We start from the raw sequence: 20,050 nt of genomic DNA on the forward strand, positions 1-20,050 counted from the left end.
TTAGTTCGCCAGAGGTCTAACCTCAGCAAGGACTATAGTCTGTTGTAGATCTTTAGTCCGCAGAGTCTTACCTCAGAAGGACTATAGTTATAATAGATACTTAGTCCCCAGAGGTCTTACCCCTACAGAAGGATATAGTATGTTATAGACTCTTAGTTCCCAGAGGTCTTAACCTCCAGAAGCGACATACGTCTTGTTGTAAGATACTTTAGTCCCCAGAGGTCTTACACCTACAGAAGGACTATAGTATCGTTAAGATCACCTTTAGTCCAGCGGTCTAACCTCAGAGGACTATAGTATGTCTTATAGATACTCTTAGTCCGCCAGAGGTCTTAACCTCAGAAGGACTTATACGTATGGTATAGATACTTTAGTCAGAGGTCTTAACCTAGAGGACTATAGTATGTTAAAGATCTTTAGTCCCAGAGGTCTTAACTACGCAACGGACACATAGTATGTTGTAGATACTTTAGTGCCCCAGACGGTCTAACATACAGAAGGACTATAGTATGTTGTAGATACTTATCAGTCCCCAAGAGGTCTCTAACCTACAGAAGGAGCTATAGTATGTTGTAATACTTTAGTCCCCAGAGGTCTTAACCTTCAGAAGGCATATAGTACTGTTAAAGATACTTTAGTCCCCAGAGGTTTAACCTACAGAAGGACTTAGTATGTTAAAGATACTTTAGTCCCGCAGAAGGTTTAACCTACAGAAGGACTATAGTATGTTAAGATACTTTTCGTCGCGCCAGCAGGTCTTAACCTACAGAAGGACTATAGTATGTTAAAATAACTTTAGTTCCCATAGTCTTACCTACCAGAAGGACTATAGTATGCTCTGTAGATACTTTAGTCCCAGAGGTCTTAACCTCAGAAGGACTATAGTATGTTATAAATACTTTAGTCCCCGAGGTCTTAAACCTAGAGGACTATAGTAATGTTTATAGATACTTTTAGTTCCCAGAGGTCTTAACCTTCAGAAGGACTATAGTTATGTTGTAGATACTTTAGTTCCGCAGAGGTTTAAGCCTACTGAAGGTCTATAGTATGTTGTAGATTTTAGTCGCCAGAGGTCCTTAAACCTTCGGAAGGACTATAAGTATGTATAGAAATACTTTAGTCCCCAGAGGTCTATAACCTACAAAGGCTATAGTATGTTTTATAAGATACTTTAGTCCCAGAGGTTCTTATACCTTCAGAAGGCTATGTTATGTTGTTAGATACTTTAGTCCGAGAGGTCTTAAAAACCTTCAAGAAGGACTATAGTATGTGTAGATACTTTATCCCCAGATGTTCTTACTACAGAAGGACTATAGTATGTTCTTTGTGAAGGGTTCATAGTTTTGGCTATTGAGCATTTCTACTTCTTGTTCATTGATGGAACAAGCTCACTAAGATCACTATTGTCCAAACCTGTTGTTTTATTATATAGTCATGGTTTAACATCAATTATATCTACTGCAGTTGAAATCTGATTGTGCGTCTCCCTAACTGCAGTAGCTACTGATTTCTCTGAGAGTGAGGCCGATTATATTATTACTGTGGTGAAACCTAGCAAGTACTACTGATTTCCTCTGAAGAGTGAGCAGATATATATTATTACTGTGTGAACCTACGCATACTACTGATTTTCTCTGAGAGTGAGGCAGATATATAATTATTATTGCGTAAAACCTTGCAATATTCTTATTCCTCTGAGAATGAGGCAGATAATTTAGAATTTGGCATAAAACACACATGGAATATTGTCTCTCTGAAATGAAACCATCAAGTGATAGATTTTAACAAATACATGTCTGTTATTTGAACAACCCCATGCCGTGATTAGACAGTGAAAAACACACCATTTCTTTCATATTTTAAATTTAACAAAAACTATTTACCAAACATTTTCTGAAAATGGATATATACGCCGTTTTGAAATGAAACTCTTCTTAGTTCCCATCTGAGCTCAAGTAGATGAGAGATGTAAATGTTTGTCTTGTTGTGTTGAAAGCCCACTCAAGCAGGAGAGACCCAGCCACCCTGTACGCCGCAGCTGTGTGTACATGAAGAGTGACAAGTCTATGGGTACACCTATAAGTTTTAGAGAGGGAGACTTTTCTACGAACAAAAGGTTTGAAGAAGAACTCATGGGTCATGTTCAGTGAGTTAACAACACTGGCTCTAGTCATGTTCTCCTCTCCCATTTTACCAATTATTTTTGTTGTTTTTCATAATCCATAGGATAAATCCTTTTTTCTATTTTCATATTCCTAAAACAATCTTAAACAAACAAAACATTACCTCTGTGGTGTGTGTTGGTGTGTGTGTTGTGTGTGTTGGGGGGGGGTGTGTGTAGTTGGTGGTTGTGGTGTGCCCTCATGTTTTGTCCACAGAAACCAACAGGAGAGATCAGAGTACCGAGATTCTCAGTGGTCAGTCTTCCCCGAGTCATAAACAAGACCTGGCCTCCATATTCATTGTATGTGGTCCTGGTTATGTACATTTGTTTTTGTTACCTCAAGTAAAGTTCATCTGTCATCATTCATTACGTGTTATTGAAAAAGCATTTATTCTATTGCTTTATATTTATGTTACGATTATTTCAGTTGCCTGAAGAGAATATTATTACTTTGCTAGAGAACGAGCTGAGATGGTTCAAGAGGATTACTTGTCCAGGACTCCCGAAGGCTTTGAAGAGTCGAGCAGGATAAGGAGTGGTGGATGCTGAGATGAGAAGCAGGAGAGCAGTGCAGAGAGGGGCTCTGAGATCACACTGCGTCTGAGAAAATGGAACCAAGAAAGCTTGCTGGACACACTGGAGAAAAGTAAGCAGCTGTCTGCTCATGTTGCATGTTGTTTTATAACAAACATTAAAAGGCAGTAGGTAAAGTACAGCTAAAGTAGCTGTGTAAACTCAATGATATTCGTACCGCCTGTACACACACTAGTGACCTCATCAGTAGCGCAGGATGTGTTTGTGTGATTAATTTAGACATAGAGAAGAGGAGAGACAGAGACGAGAGGAAGTAGAGAGCGATAGACAACATCATGATACCATCATAATAATGAATAATAAATATTTAATCAGTCACCTCCGTGTGTAATGCCATTATGATCATTTACACATTTATACAGTCAGTTAAGAGAATAATATTATTTAATGTTTACCTTTATACAGGCCTTCAATATGTAGGAATTAAAGCGACGTATATATTAAATTCTGTGATATTTTCTTCATTCATGAGCTTGCTGGGATTTGCCAACGTGAACTCAAAATCTAATCTGAGAAGAATTTCATATGTGTATTTGAGGGGACCTAAAAAGGAACCCACACTTTTCAACTAAGATCTACACGAGCTTACTCACAGAGGGTGGACAGGTGAGTCAATAATGAATGAGCTGAACAGATTGAGACAACAACCAGGAACAAGCCAAGACCCAGAGACTGCACTCAATGTAATGAATCTTCAAACTTAAGGACAAGACAAGACTATCAGAACTGTGCTGACAAAGGTAGTCGCTGGCATGGGAAAAACAGTCTCTGTTGCAGAAGTTCATTCTGGACTGGGCTGAAGGAAAGCAAATCAGGATGTCCATTTGTATTTTCATTCACCTTTTCGGGAGTGAATTGTGAAAGGGGAAAAACACACTCTGATTGGACTTTTCAATCACTTCTTCAATGGAAACCAAGAATCAGAATCGCGACTACGACAAGTACAAAGTTCTGTTAATCTTGATGTCTGGATGAGTGCGACTGCCTCTAGACTTCCAGAAGAACAAGATCTGTTTGACGTCACAAAGTCACCTCAGTGGATGTTTCTGCTGAAATCTCATCAAGGGAAATCTGCTTCCCTCTGCTCTCCTTGGATAACTACCGACCTGCAGCAGCAATAAGATCCTCAGGTGTGTTGACCAGGTGAAGAGGTACGAGGTTCAATACCCACATAAGAGGAGTATTCAGAAGAGTTCATGATGAGACATGGCCAGCAAGAATCATCTCACACATAAAGACATCAAGAGCTCAACATGTGCCACATTCAGTCTTCTGTTGGATTTCTGCAATAGTCCTTGAACACTGCTTGAAACATAAGAGAGAAGAGATGCCAAACTCTGACTGAGTGTTACACAACCTTGTGGTGTTTCTACCAAACAGAAGAATGAAAAGTATCTTGGGAAGAAGAGACAGGTCACACTGGAATAAGAAGAGCATTCTGTCAGCTGGAAAACTGGCTTTTCAACAGCTTGTGAAGGGCAATTTGATTTCTATGAGAAGAACTGAAGGGCTGGCATTGATGTCAATGAGCATCAGTGTATCCAGGATTGTGCACACAGCTCTTTCTAAAGAGGAATGTGGGCTGTACCAGAACAAGGTGTACTGCTTCGTGCATCTGAGCATTCAGGAGTTTCTGCTGTTATATGTGTTCCTTTCATTCATCACAACATGAGAATTAATGGCCAACCAAAATCAACATCCAGTAACTTTCTTTGCTGTTCAGAGACAGCCTGAAGTTACTTTCTACAAGAGTGCGTGGATAAACGCCTTAGAAAGTGAGACGGGAACCTGGACCTTTCCTCGGCTTCCTTTGGGGCTCTCACTGGAGTCCAATCAGAAGCACTTACGAGTCTACTGACAACGACAAGAAGCAGCTCACAGAGTCATGAGAAACAGTCAAGTACATCAAAAGAGATCAGGGAGAATCCCTCTCAGGAGGTGCATCATCTGTTCCACTGTCTGAATGAACTGATGACCATTCTCTAGTGGAAGAGATCCAAAGATCCTGAGATCAGAAGTCTCTCTAGAGGCAAACTGTCACTGCAGTGGTCAGCTCTGGTTCTTTTGTTGCTGATTTCAGAGAAGAAGCTGGATGTGTTTGACCTGAGAAATACTCCAGATCAGAGGAAGGTCTGCTGAGGCTGCTGCCAGTGTTCAAAGCCTCCAGAGCTGCTCTGGTGAGTACAATAAAATAATTTAAGTTTATCATCAGGAATAATTAATCAGTTTAGAGAAAATATGTACTATAACGTATTATTGAATAACATATTGAATCAGTGTTGGTTTCACTTAGTATAACAATATGACCATACAATTCTAGGAGAGGAAGATGAATCTATATGTTGTTTGAGAAGAATAACCAATGCATCTGCCATTGTCTTCTACGATCCTGGTGTTATTAACAGTGTTGTTTGTGAATCATGATTATCTCTCTGTCAGGCTGTCAGGCTGTGGAGTCACAGACAAAGGCTGTGCTTCTCTGGTCTCAGCTCTGAGGTCAACCCCTCACACCTGAGAGAGCTGGACCTGAGTAAACAATGACCTGAAGGATTCAGGAGTGAAGCTGCTTCTGATGGACTGGGAAATCCCACTGTAAAATGGAGACTCTGAGGTCAGTATCCTGTAGTTGGTCAACAATACGGATCAACTGTTCACCAGATCCAACATGTGTTTACCAGGAACACATGGTACAATCATATATGTTTGGACGTGAAGCTTACAGTTTTAATTTGGTGCTATGCTCCAACATTTTGGATTTTAGATAGAATGTTCCATTATTAGCGACAGTAAGAATGCCACCTTTTATTTGAGGTTAACGTGAGAGGTTAGTATTTTTTGTATCCTCTGTAACCTCTCACTCGTTATTATTCAGATTCATTCATAATTTCTCAACCATGGCAGTCACAGGCTTGATGTAGTCATTGTCGGAAGAATTGAGACAATATATCTTTTTGCTTACTTAAAGATATAAGTAATTGGTCAGAACTTATGACTTCTTCAAATAGGCGACTAGAATACTGAATTGCTTTTGTTTCTAAATGGTGAAACAGACATGTAAAAAATACCCTCAATTGGAAGAACATTATATCTGTCACCTTATATAAAACATTTGATCTCAAATCCAAAATGCTGGAGTATAGAGCCACATTTAAAATGTTAGCTTCACTGTCCAAAATATTATGGTGTGACTGTATATCAATACAATCTAAATCTGGTACCTTCGCTGTCTGTCTTTTGACTGATCTTGCTTTTTAAACTGGTCTAGTCCGTCTACTCAAATATTTGTACTTTATATTTCTCTCTCTACAAGCAATCTTAGATTTTTGTATTTCTACAATGAAACGTTAATTTATGAATAGATATGAAGGGCTTCGGACACTGAATATTCTGAATATGTTGAAAAAATATACTGCCACTATTTTCACCACCAAGATAGCAGTGTGTTTTTAATATGATTTTACTCTTTGCAGACGTCAGGCTGTCTAGTCACGAAGGAAGCTTGTGCTTCTCTGGTCTAGCTCTGAGGTCAAACCCCTCAAACTCGAGAGAGCTGGACTGAGCTACAATCACCCAGGAGACTCAGGAGTCAGACTGCTCTCTGCTAGATCTGGAGTCCACACTGCAGACTGGAGAACTCAAGTAATGTAGAGGGTTTATTCAATGTCATATCAGACATGTTTGAGTTATCAGGCTAGTTTAAGACAAACATTCTTACCACCCCTTGGACAAAGTTATAGCTGTGTGTGTGTGTTCAGTGTATCACTCAATGACTGTCTGTTCTTCTGCTTACCGCTACGTGGGAACATGGTGGAAGAAAAAAATGAAACTCTGGGCTTAGAATGTGAGTGTTGACTGCTGTGAAAATATAACTAAGAATAAGTCTTAATTCAAGTTTTAAGTCAAAGTCAAGACCACCGTCATTACTTATTGGTCCATTAAATATAAGCTGTAGTTCTACAGAAGCAAAATCAGGGACTACACACGTTTACAAGAGTTCCTTTGACAAGTTGTGTATAATGTGTGGCGTGTTCGTGTTACGCTAGAAATGTGTGTTCATGCATGCATACAGGTGTGTGTGTGTCCAGGATGTTTGTGTGTTCAGGGACTTGTTTTTTTGTGGGGTGTTTATTCCAGAATTGTGGTTTTTTGTGTGTGTTTGTTGGTGTGGTGTGTGTGTGTGTGTGTGTGTGTAATTTAATGGGAATAAGTGGTGTTTTATATTACATACAGTATAGTATAAGATCATTCAACAAGTTACAGTTACCTTAACTTCCTCCTTTTGATATATGACCATCTACATAAACTATGAGTGATTTTTTCCCTTCTTTTTAATTTCACCTTTATTTAACAGGATAGCTAAGTTGAGAACAAGTTACTAGTTCAACTGGCGACCTAGGCAAGCATCAAGCAAAGCAGTGTGACAAAACAACAACAGCCAGGTACAACATTTAACGAAACGTACAGTCAATAACACAATAGAAAATATATGTCAGTGTGCAAATTAGAGAGTAGGGAGGTTAAGGCAATAAAATTATGCCATGAGGCGCAAAATAATTACAACTTAGCCATTAATCACTGGATGATAGATTTGACAGATACTGATGGCAAGTAGAGATAATGGGTGCAAGAGCAAGAGGAAAATAACCAATATGGGGATGAGTAGTTGGGTGGCATTTACCGAATTGGCTGTGTACAGGTGCAGTGATGGTAAACTGCTCTGATCAGCTGATTGCTTAAAGTTAGAGAGCGGAGATATAGACCCAGCTTAGAGATTTTTGCATTCGTTCCAGTCATTGGCAGCAGAGAACGGCCAAGGTAAGTGTATGGCTTATGAGTATGACCTGAGATATACCTGCTGAGCAAAACCCCCCCGCCAGTGCTACGGTGGGTGTTGCTTGGTGACAGTGAGCTGAGATAGGCGGCTTACCTAGACAAGACTTATAATGACTGGACCAGTGGGTTTGTGACGGATATGTTAGTGAGGGCCAGCCAGAGGCTAGAGGTCGCTAGGGGATAACATTCTAATGTGATTGATGATGATTCTAACATGTGTCTGGTTTCATCCATCAGATGCCTGTGATCTCACACTGGACCCAAACACAGTAAACAGATTCCTCTCTCTGTCTGAGGAGAACATAAAGGTGACATGTAGGAGAGAGGAGCAGCCGTATCCTGATCACCCAGAGAGATTTGAGGGCTGGAAACAGGTGCTGTGTAGAGAGGGTCTGACTGGGCGCTGTTACTGGGAGGTAGAGTGGAGTGGGGGATTGGCTGATATTGGAGTGACATATAAAGGAATCAGCAGGAGTGGGGAGGGTAATGACTGTGTTATTGGATCCAATGACAAGTCCTGGAGTCTGTTCTGCTCTGACAAAAGTTACAATGCCAGGCACAATAATGCTCACACTACCATAGACGTCCTCTCCTCCAGCTCCCACAGAGTAGGAGTGTATCTGGACTGGCCAGCCGGCACTCTGTCCTTCTACAGAGTCTCCTCTGACACACTGACCCACCTGTACACATTCCACACCACATTCACTGAGCCCCTCTATCCAGGGTTTAGGGTTTATGATGTTAACTCCTCAGTGTCCCTGTGTCAGGTGGTCACTGTGTCAAAAACAACATGATGTTTCACTCTAATCATGTGTTTTATGTTTGATCACAATACGACATTTAAATACATGGAGTAACACAAACCAGTTTGGACAAGTTTATTCCTGTAAATAATAACCATGTTAACTCTGTGTCAATGGACACACACACTCGCACACTGGACACACAATAACACACACTGGAAACACACACACACACACACACACACACACACACACTGTAAATGAAAATGTTAATTGTGTGTGTCCACATAACTGAGTATGTGACTAACCTTGTGAAACTGTCCTTTTATAATCTCCTGTTCTTCTGAATATTTATAGATTCGATTTGTAATAGAGTTATAGTAATGAATAACGTCCAGTTACAGCTTCATACTGAATCAAAAAAACATAATAATAAGATAATAATAATAATAATATAACCAGCCAGGTGAAATTATTTGTTGTATTCCTGAACAAAAGCACCAGTGCATGAACAATTGTAAAGGATGAATTGCATAAAAAATAAATATATTCATGACAAGATGTAAAAACAGTAATTTGTTGATTGTATCATACACTGTAGTTCCCTTATATCTGTGCCTTTACACATTAATCAATCTGTCTTCTCTTTATGGTTTGGTTCGGGGATTTGTGTGAGCAGGCCCCACAAACAAATCGGTTGTCCTGCACACAGTTTTCATGGGCCATGTTGCCTGTGCACCTACCACCATGACATTGTGTCTTATTTTTCCCAAGTGGGTGCTGTGGTGCTTGGGGAAGAGGGAGAGAAGGACCTGCTGCCTGCTAGGGTGCTGTGGTGCTTAGGGAAGAGGGAGAGAAGGACCTGCTGCCTGCTGGGTGCTGTGGTGCTTAGGGAAGAGGGAGAGCAGGACCTGCTGCCTGCTTGGTGCTGTGGTGCTTAGGGAAGAGGGAGAGCAGGACCTGCTGCCTGCTTGGCGGCTGTAGTTTTGACGTTTATGTGGTTCTCATGCCAGGTCCAGTGGGGTGCATGGTGCTGAGAATGCAAACACATACTTTTATGTGTGAAATTAGTTTTGGTGTAGTTTCAATGGGCCGGCTGTGCAGGCTGACTGGCATCGTTTGTTTCCCGCTCATCAACTTCGATAGAGTCAAGGATATGTTTTGCATTATTACTGTCACGTTCTGACCTTAGTTCCTTTGTTTTGTCTTTGTTTATATGGTCAGGGCGTAAGTTGGGGTGGGCAGTCTATGTTTGTTTTTCTATGTTTGGTTTCTGTGTTCGGCCTAGTATGGTTCTCAATCAGAGGCAGGTGTCGTTAGTTGTCTCTGATTGAGAATCATACTTAGGTAGCCTTTTTCCACAAGTGTTTTGTGGGTGTTTGTCTTCCGTGTCAGTGTTTGTCACCACACGGGACTGTTTCGTTGATGCACGTTATTTTGTTTTGTTCCAGTGTTCTGTTGTTTTTTATATTAAACATTATGAACACTTACCAAGCTGCGTTTTGATCCGATCCTTGCTACTCCTCCTCAGACGAAGAGGAGGAAATCCGTTACAATTACAAAGTAAAATGTAAAAGTAATGGTATCAACCCACAAGTCATGCTGTCAAAGGATTTGCTACTGATAAATAGGCATAACAATCTCATTACACTATTGTCTTTCTAAATTAAATTAACCTCTTTACCCTACTTATCATTCAGTTAGGCCAAATTTAAATTACATTGTGAAGTAAGATGAACAATTATCACCCATTCATTCATTTGTCATTCATTCAGTGAGGAGAGAGAGATGCATTAGCACCTGGCTGGGTACCAACATCCTACAGCACATTGTCTTGGCAGATTAATTTGGGAATAGGTGGGGAAAAACTGGTACAAAGGCTCTAAATACTTTTCAATTTGTGATTTAAAAATTCTGAGAAATGAGCAGTAAAAAATATAAACATTCAGGAAAAGTCAGGGAAGGAGCAGGACATAACTTTTTGGGGGGCAGATTTTTTTAATTTACAAAATCAAACAAATAGGCAGGCAGAGGGACAGACAGACAAAAGCAGACAGACAGACATGCGGGTAGGGGGACAGACGGGCAGACAGACAGACAGACAGACAGACAGACACAGTGGCGCACAGGCCGGCAGTGACAGACAGACACAGTGGCGCACAGGCAGGCAGTGACAGACAGACACAGTGGCGCACAGGCAGGCAGTGACAGACAGACAGAGAAAGGCAGACACAGAGAGAGACAGGCAGGTAAGCAGGTATACACACACTTAGAAATAAGGGTACAGTATAGTTCCCTGGAGTACAAAAATATGAAAATACACCATCTACCTTCAGAGATGTAATGTATTGTCAAAGACTTTACGATGATAGACTTTATGATGATAATACACGCCTAGGAATTAACTTAGTTAAGGCCACAGGACCGAATTCAACAACCATGTCTCTGTCACTAACAAATAGTCATGGGTGGTAATGTTACAATTCACTAGAAAAGGCAAGGCACACTGGGAAATGATTTAGGAGGAATGGCTTAGTGGGGGCAAGGCTTTCATATTACCCCAGGGAGATGTACCGTGCTACAGACAAGCCTACTTTATGAGAGTCACAAGTACGCATCAGGCACTGAAGGAAGCAGTGTCATGGTGCGTTTGTTACCAAGTGGGAATTGGAATTTACTACAAAGACTGGGAAAAATCCACTTGAATTGCCCTCCAACTGGTATTTACTAGTGGGAAACTCGTCTATCATCCTGAGCTCCCACTTCTATCAGATGGTGACCTCTGACGTCACCCACTAAGGAAATGGTTTCTATAACAGCATTTTTGGCAGTTAAATGCAACAAAACATTATTTATAAAAATCTGTTTTTGAACTCTATAATTTTTTATAAGCATGATCGCTGTACTTTTAGTTTATAGTTGACGCAGTTGTTGGCCAATAGCCAATCGCCGTTTATCAATGAGTTCAAATTACATGAATGCATTCAACTGGTATTTACGACTTCCGAAAGGTTGCTGGATCAAATCCCGAGCTGTCACGGTAAAAATCAGTCGTTCTGCCCCTGAACAAGGCAGTTAACCCCTGTAGATCCACATTCAGGTGGAAGTGTTTCTTTTTTGCAATAAAGGTGACTCCAAAATTTCACAATACATGATTTACCATAAATTTCTATTGGCACAAAATAATACAAAAAAAGTTTGTAGAGTTTGTAGTGCTTGATGTAGCCATTGCGTGCTAGGAATATGGGATACATATTAAACTTTGGAAGTGAAACAAGCTCTAAAATGGCTATTGCACAAGTATCCCAAAAATTTTTCCCAAACCTGTGCAGGAATGAATAATCTCAGCCATTTTGTGTTGTGATATAAGGGTTGGGGTTAATTCCATTTAAAATGTAGTCAATTCAGAAAGTAAACCAAATTCCAATTCCACATTTTCCTCATTGAAAAGCACGAAGAGAATTGGAATTTCAGTGTACTTCTTGAATTGACTGGAATTTAAATTGAATTGACCCAACCCTGTGTGATATTATGTACATTGATACTTATAAATACACTCTGTTCTTTCGAGTTGCGGAACCGCTTCTCTGTTGAAACAGATGTATTGTCCATTTTTGAGCTCAACTGAAAAATAAATAAAATAAGAACCATTTCAAGTAATGAAATGACAATACTCATGTCAGTGACTTGCATCTTATGAGAGGTTGAATTAACTGGCTTCCAAAATAAAAACAAAAGGAAGCAAAGCTCTCGCAATACATTTTTAAACATCTAGGTCAGGGCTATTCAACTGGTGGTCCGCAGGCAAGATTGTCCAATTTATCATTTAGAATGGCCCTTTAATGCTGAACATTCATTTTAAAAAATCGAAAAACAATCCCAGCAAAACTCAATGTTTAGTGCCAAAATACCCTTGTTCATTATTCTCCAATGGGAGATTCTGTTAGTCCTGTCTATTAAGTGCTTTCAATTAATATCAGTAACATACCAGTTACAGCCAATCAGAGCTGCTAACTGGGGTACAGAGTCCATCTGCCCGCCTATTCATGGTTTGCACCACATGGCTATTGATGCCTGAAATCGAGTCTAGCCCAGAAGTCTCCACAAGAATAGTTAACGAACAACAATTAGGCAACTTGGCGACATTTTGCCAATCCCCACAAGGAAAAAGGCTATTTCTATGGGGGTTTAGGTTGAGAATTAGGGTTGGAATTAGAGTCAGGGGTTAAATGTAAGGTGTAGGGTTAGGGTTAGGTTAAGGTTTAAGGTTAAGGATAGGTTTTGGGGTTAAAGGTGGGGAAAATAGGATTTTGAATGGGTATCAATTGCGTGTCCACACAAGGTTAGTAAAATAGGATTGTGTGCATGTGTGTTAGTGTGTGTGTACTTTCACAGTCCCTATTGTGCCATGACATGTTTTTATACATTTTTTAAAGATCATTTTGCTGTAAAAATAAAAMCAAATCAGATATTTAGTGTCAAAATGAGCTCTTGCTCAATATTTTCCAATGAGAAAATCTATTTCCTATAGTCCTGCCCATTAAGTGCTGTCAATCAGTATAAATTACAAGAAATCAGGTACAGGGTCAATCTGCCCGCCTACTGGCTCTTTCTCCGCCGATAAGACTACACTGCCTGGCTAGACTCAGTGGTGACTATAAAAACTATGGACTCGGTTATGGCTATCATAAACTTTATCCGATCAACATTTATCCTTCAACATGGCTTGTTTCGTAGTCTGCTGAGCATCATGATCTACTTTTACATGAGGATGTTAGGTAGCTAAGTAAAGGTAGGCCTAATGCACTCAAGAGAGTGTGTGAGATTAGGGAGGAGATCATTGCTTTTCTGTAATGACAGTGGTGAATTATCATTCAGTAATAACAGTTTGGGGGAACAAGGTATGATGATATCCAATACAGCAGATACGACAGAGGGTACCTCTTTCCAAAACATTAAATGATGTTTTCTAGGTGGAAGGTACACCCTGTGTATGAGATTAAAATGTATCAGCTGATGATTAGGATTGTTAGATGAACCCACTAAGTTCCTGATGAATTCAACTGTTAATAGTGTAACACCTGGAAGGACAAGGGATTCACTATAATTATATTTAGTTGGTTTTTATTGTAGGGTTTTTATTGACGCTATTGTGCATCATGTTGTGTGCAGAAGAGGCCTTGGCCTTCTGGGATGGATCACTGACAAGGCCATCATGGCACGAATGTAGCGGTTTTCTTCTGTGGAAGAAGGAGAGGACCAAAGCGCTGCGTGATTAGTGTTCATCATGTTTAATAAAAAGACAATAAACTGAACACTTCTAAAATACAAAACAACAAACGTGAAAAGCGAAACAGTTCTATCTGGTGCAGACACACAAAGACTGAAGACAACCACCCACAAAACCCAACACAAAACAGGCTACCTAAATATGGTTCCCAATCAGAAACAACACAAAACACCTGCCTCTGATTGAGAACCATATTAGGCCAAACACAGAAATAGGAAAACATAGAAATACAAACATAGACTGCCCACCCCAACTCACGCCCTGACCATACTAAATAAAGACAAAAACAAAGGAAATAAAGGACAGAACGTGACAASGAGTTGTTCAGCTGTAGAGACACAACAACACAGTATTTAATGTGTTGTCATGATTCACTTTTTAACAAAGCAGAGTAAGCGACAGGTATTGATATAACAGAGTGAGTTCTGTCCCTTTCTCCCCAAACCAGGAAGTGAACTCAAAACCCTCTGCACAATAAAAGGTACTGGTTGCAACCTCTGACAGCTGGGTACTGGAGACTCTACAGGCAGACAGCGAGGCTTATATTAACCTCTGCTGTACCAAACTATCGTGTGTGAGTTGTGATGAATACAAGAGATGATTCGGAAAGCAACATGAACATGATATTCTGATGGAGACGCAGTGATCATTTTCAGATGGAACTGTTAGCGTAGATGTGTCTGTGACGGCTAATAGTCCACCACAGTAGACGCATAGATGTTGTCTGTGACGGCTAATAGTCCACCACAGTAGACGCGTAGATGTGTCTGTGACGGCTAATAGTCCACCACAGAAGACGCGTAGATGTGTCTGTGACGGCTATAGTCCACACATAGACGCGTAGATGTGTCTGTGACGGCTAATAGTCCACCACAGTAGACGCATAGATGTGTCTGTGACGGCTAATAGTCCACCACAGTAGACGCATAGATGTGTCTGTGACGGCTAATAGTCCACCACAGAAGACGCATAGATGTGTCTGTGACGGCTAATAGTCCACCACAGTAGACGCATAGATGTGTCTGTGACGGCTAATAGTCCACCACAGTAGACGCGTAGATGTGTCTGTGACGGCTAATAGTCCACCACAGTAGACGCATAGATGTGTCTGTGACGGCTAATAGTCCCACCACAGTAGACGCATAGATGTGTCTGTGACGGCTAATAGTCCACCACAGTAGATCGCTCATAATACCCATTAAAACACGAAAATGGTTCCAACGTTTTTTTGTTCCGCTATAATTTTTCACATCGTCAATTTTACAAAAAATATATTATTAATTGTGTGTGTGGTGTAGGCTTACCTTGGCGTGACGTTTTGATAGCCATGTAATTCTTTCTCTGGCAAGGGGACTTTTATCATATATATTGCCTCAATTTCTCTCAAAAATTCGAAATGCTAATTAGCAACAGAGTAGCAAGACTACAACCTCAGCAAGACTACTACCTCAATAAGACACAACCTCAGCAAGACTACACCCTCAGCAAGACTACAACCTCAGCAAGACTACAACCTCAGCAAGACTACAACCTCAATAAGACTACAACTCAATAAGACTACAACCTCACAGCAAGACTACAACTCAATAAGACTACAACCTCAGCAAGACTACAACTCAATAAGACTACAACCTCAGCAAGACTACAACCTCAGCAAGACTACAACCTCAGCAAGACTACAACCTCAGCAAGACTACAACCTCACAGACTACAACCTCAGCAAGACTACAACCTCAATAAGACTACAACTCAATAAGACTACAACCTCAGCAAGACTACAACCTCATAAGACTACAACCTCAGCAAGACTACAACCTCAATAAGACTCAACCTCAGCAAGACTACAACTCAATAAGACTACAACCTCAATAAGACACAACCTCAGCAAGACTACAACTCAATAAGACTACAACCTCAGCAAGACTACAACCTCAACAAGACTACAACCCAATAAGCACATCAACCTCAATAAGACTACAACCTCAATAAGACTACAACCTCAATAAGACTACAACTCAATAAGCTACAACCTCAATAAGACTACAACCTCAAGACTACAACCTCAATAAGACTACAACCTCAGCAAGACTACAACCTCAATAAGACTACAACCTCAATAAGCTACAACTCAGCAAGACTACAACCTCAATAAGACTACAACCTCAGCAAGACTACAACCTCAATAAGACTACAACCTCACAGCAAGACTACAACCTCAATAAGACTACAACCTCAGCAAGACTACAACCTCAGCAAGCTACACCTCAGCAAGACTACAACTTCCTGCAGGAAGTTCCTGCACTTCATCTCTAGCCGACACTGTCAGCTACAGTTCACCAGCGTGATCAAGAGCTCTTCCTGTACGTCCCCTTTCTCTGTCTTAGCTAGCCACTGACTACACTCTAGCTAGCTAGTTAGCATAGCAGTAGATCCAAAAATCATTTTGTTTTACTTAGCCTAGATAATTGTTTGTAAAGTATTTCAACTTTGGTGTCTATTTTCAGACCTCAAGGCATTTTTCAAGGATGAACATACTAGCATTGAAAGGGGAGAAGACCACTAGAAGTCTGGCCATGTGGAGACTTGTACAGCTATAGTGTGGGGCAACTTACCAGTTTGATCAAGCCAACATGAGGGATCAAGTTTATCCTGTGTCAGTGAGTGTAGCTATTAAGTTACAGCTGTCAACATTCTACAAAGAAAGAGAAACGTAATAGTTTGTATAATCATTAACCAGATTACCCCAGATACCAGCCTTAGATGGGTGTTTACTCAGGTCTAGAATGTTGTCATTGATGAGAATGAATCAAAAACTCTACTGACATCCAGAATTGACTTTGCTATCCTGCCTGTATTGTAATTTCATGACTAGAGACTAGTCATTCTACTGCAAATGTTTGTCTATGGAGATTGCATGGCGGTGTGCTCGATTATATACACCTGTCAGCAACGGGTGTGGCTGAAATAGATGAATCCACTCATTTGAACGGATGTCCAGATACTTTTGTATATATAGTGAATAACTTGGTCGGGTCACATAAAAATGTACATAATGCAGCTTTAATAGATTTGATTTTATAAAAAGAAAATGTTTTGCATTTACCTGCCAAAAATGCTGTTATGTCGGTCATTTCTTTAGTATGTGATGTCAGAGTTCAGTACTGGGACACAGTGGAGGCTACTGAAGGGAGCACGGCTCATAATAATGGCTGGACCGGAGTGAATGGAATGGCATCAAACACTAGTAATCCACTAGTAATTACCAGTAGGAGGGGTGTTCCAGTGGATTGATAGATGAGTTTCCACTAGTAATTACCAGTAGGAGGGGCGTTCCAGTGGATTGATAGATGAGTTTCCACTAGTAATTACCAGTTAGAGGGGCGTTCCAGTGGATTGATAGATGAGTTTCCACTAGTAATTACCAGTTGTCCCACTAGTAATCACCAGTAGAGGGGTGTTCCAGTGGATTGATAGATGAGTTTCCACTAGTAATTACCAGTTTAGAGGGCGTTCCAGTGATTGATAGATGAGTTTCCACTAGTAATTACCAGTTAGAGGGGCGTTCCAGTGGATTGATAAGATGAGTTTCCCACTAGTAATACCAGTAGGAGGGGCGTTCCAGTGGATTGGATAGATGAGTTTCCCACTAGTAATTACCATTTGAGGATGTTCCAGTGGATTGATAGATGAGTTTCCCACTAGTAATTACCAGTTAGAGGGCGTTCCAGTGATTGTAGATGAGTTCCCACTAGTAATTACCAGTTAGGAGGGCGTTCCAGTGGATTGGTAGATGAGGTTCCCACTAGTAATTACCAGTTAGAGTGTTCCAGTGGATTGATAGATTGAGTTTTCCACTAGTAATTACCAGTTAGAGGGGCGTTCCAGTGGATTGATAGATGAGTTTCCACTAGTAATTACCAGTTGGAGAGGTTCCAGTGGATTGATAGAATGAGTTTCCACTAGTAATTACCAGTAGGAGGGTGTTCAGTGATTGATAGATGAGTTCCACTAGTAATTACCAGTAGGGGTGTCAGTGGATTGAAGATGAGTTCCACTAGTATTACCATTAGAGGGGTGTTCCAGTGGATTGATAGATGAGTTTCCCACTAGTAATTACCAGTTGGAGGGTGTTCCAGTGGATTGATAGATGAGTTCCACTAGTAATTACCAGTTAGAGGGGGTCCAGTGGATTGATAGATGAGTTCCACTAGTAATTACAAATTAGAGGGGTTCCAGTGGATTGATAGATGAGTTTCCACTAGTAATTACCAGTAGAGGTGTTCCAGTGGATTGATAGATGAGTTTCCACTAGTAATTACCAGTTAGAGGGGTGTTCCAGTGGATTGATAGATGAGTTCCACTAGTAATTACCAGTTAGAGGGTCGTTCCAGTGGATTATAGATGAGTTCTCACTAGTAATTACCAGTTAGAGGGCGTGTTCCAGTGGATTGATAGATGAGTTTCCACTAGTAATTACAGTTAGGAGGGGTTCCAGTGGATTGATAGATGAGTTTCCCACTAGTAATAACAGTTAGAGGGGCGTTCCAGTGGATTGATAGATGATTTTCCACTAGTAATTACAGTTAGGAGGGGTTCCAGTGGATTGATAGATGAGTTTCCACTAGTAATACCAGTTGGAGGGCGTTCCAGTGGATGATAGATGAGTTTTCCACTAGTAATTACCAGTTAGAGGGGCGTTTTCCAGTGGATTGATAGATGAGTTTCCACTAGTAATTACCAGTTAGAGGGCGTTCCAGTGGATTGGATAGATGAGTTTCCACTAGTAATTACCAGTTAGGAGGGCGTTCCAGTGGATTGATAGATGAGTTCCCACTAGTAATTACCAGTTGGGAGGCTTCCAGTGGATTGATAGATGAGTTTCCACTAGTAATTACCAGTTAGAGGGCGTTCCAGTGGATTGATAGATGAGTTTCCACTAGTAATTACCAGTAGAGGGGCGTTCCAGTGGATTGATAGATGAGTTTCCACTAGTAATTACCAGTAGAGGGCGTTCCAGTGGATTGATAGATGAGTTTCCACTAGTAATTACCATTAGAGGGGTGTTCCAGTGGATTGAAAGATGAGTTCCCACTAGTAATTACCAGTTATGGGGCGTTCCAGTGGATTGATAGATGAGTTCCCACTGAGTAATTACCAGTTGAGGGGTGTTTCCAGTGGATTGATAGATGAGTTTCCACTAGTAATTACCAGTTAGAGGCGTTCCAGTGGATTGATAGATGAGTTTCCACTAGTAATTACCAGTTAGAGGGGTGTTCCAGTGGATTGATAGATGAGTTTCCACTAGTAATTACCAGTTAAGAGGGGCGTTCCAGTGGATTGATAGATGAGTTTCCACTAGTAATTACCAGTAGGAGGGGCGTTCCAGTGGATTGATAGATGAGTTTCCACTAGAATTACCAGTAGAGGGTGTTCCAGTGGATTGATAGATGAGTTCCCACTAGTAATTACCAGTTAGAGGGCGTTCCAGTGGATTGATAGATGAGTTTCCACTAGTAATTACCAGTAGAGGGCGTCCAGTGGATTGATAGATGAGTTTCCACTAGTAATTACCATTAGAGGGATTCCAGGAATTTGAGATAGATTGAAAAGTTTCCCATATAATTACAGTTAAGGGTGTTCCAGTGGATTGATAGATGAGTTTCCCACTAGTAATTACCAGTTAGAGGGTTTCCAGTGGATTGATAGATGAGTTCCACTAGTAAATACCAGTTAGGAGGGGTGTTCCATGGATTGATAGATGAGTTTTCCACTAGTAATTACCAGTAGAGGAGGGCGTTCCAGTGATTGATAGATGAGTTTCCCACTAGTAATTACCAGTTGGAGGGTGTGTTCCATGTGGATTGATAGATGAGTTTCCACTAGTAATTACCAGTTAGAGGTGTTCCAGTGGATTGATAGATGAGTTTCCACTAGTAATTTACCAGTTGGAGGGGTGTTCCAGTGGATTGATAGATGAGTTTCCCACTAGTAATTACAGTTAGAGGGGTGTTCCAGTGGATTGATAGATGAGTTTCCCACTAGTAATTACCAGTTTAGAGGGTTTCCATGATTGATAGATGAGTTTCCACTAGTAATACCCATTAGAGGGCGTTCCAGTGGATGATAGATGAGTTTCCACTAGTAATTACCAGTTAGAGGGCGTTTCCAGTGGATTGATAGCTGAGTTTCCCACTAGTAATTACCAGTTAGAGGCGTTCCAGTGGATTGATAGATGAGTTTCCACTAGTAATTACCAGTTAGAAGGGGCGTTCCAGTGGATTGATAGATGAGTTCCACTAGTAATTACCAGTTAGAGGGGCGTTCCAGTGGATTTATAGATGAGTTTCCCACTTAGTAATTACCAGTTAGAGGGGCGTTCCAGTGGATTGATGATAGATGAGTTCCCAATAGTAATTACCAGTTAGA

At 40.7% G+C, this 20,050-nt stretch overlaps 1 protein-coding gene across 1 annotated transcript; it reads left to right on the forward strand.

Annotated features, from left to right (window-relative positions):
* The first annotated feature begins 7,794 nt into the window (after positions 1 to 7,794).
* On the forward strand, positions 7,795 to 8,454 carry LOC139026363 (stonustoxin subunit beta-like). Its single transcript, XM_070441685.1, has one exon. It carries the CDS (start codon positions 7,795 to 7,797, stop codon positions 8,383 to 8,385), a length of 591 nt encoding a protein of 196 aa, XP_070297786.1. The 3' UTR covers positions 8,386 to 8,454.
* Positions 8,455 to 20,050: the final 11,596 nt, after the last annotated feature.

Source organism: Salvelinus sp. IW2-2015, unplaced genomic scaffold (assembly GCF_002910315.2).
Source record: "Salvelinus sp. IW2-2015 unplaced genomic scaffold, ASM291031v2 Un_scaffold4541, whole genome shotgun sequence".
Lineage (NCBI taxonomy): Eukaryota > Metazoa > Chordata > Actinopteri > Salmoniformes > Salmonidae > Salvelinus > Salvelinus sp. IW2-2015.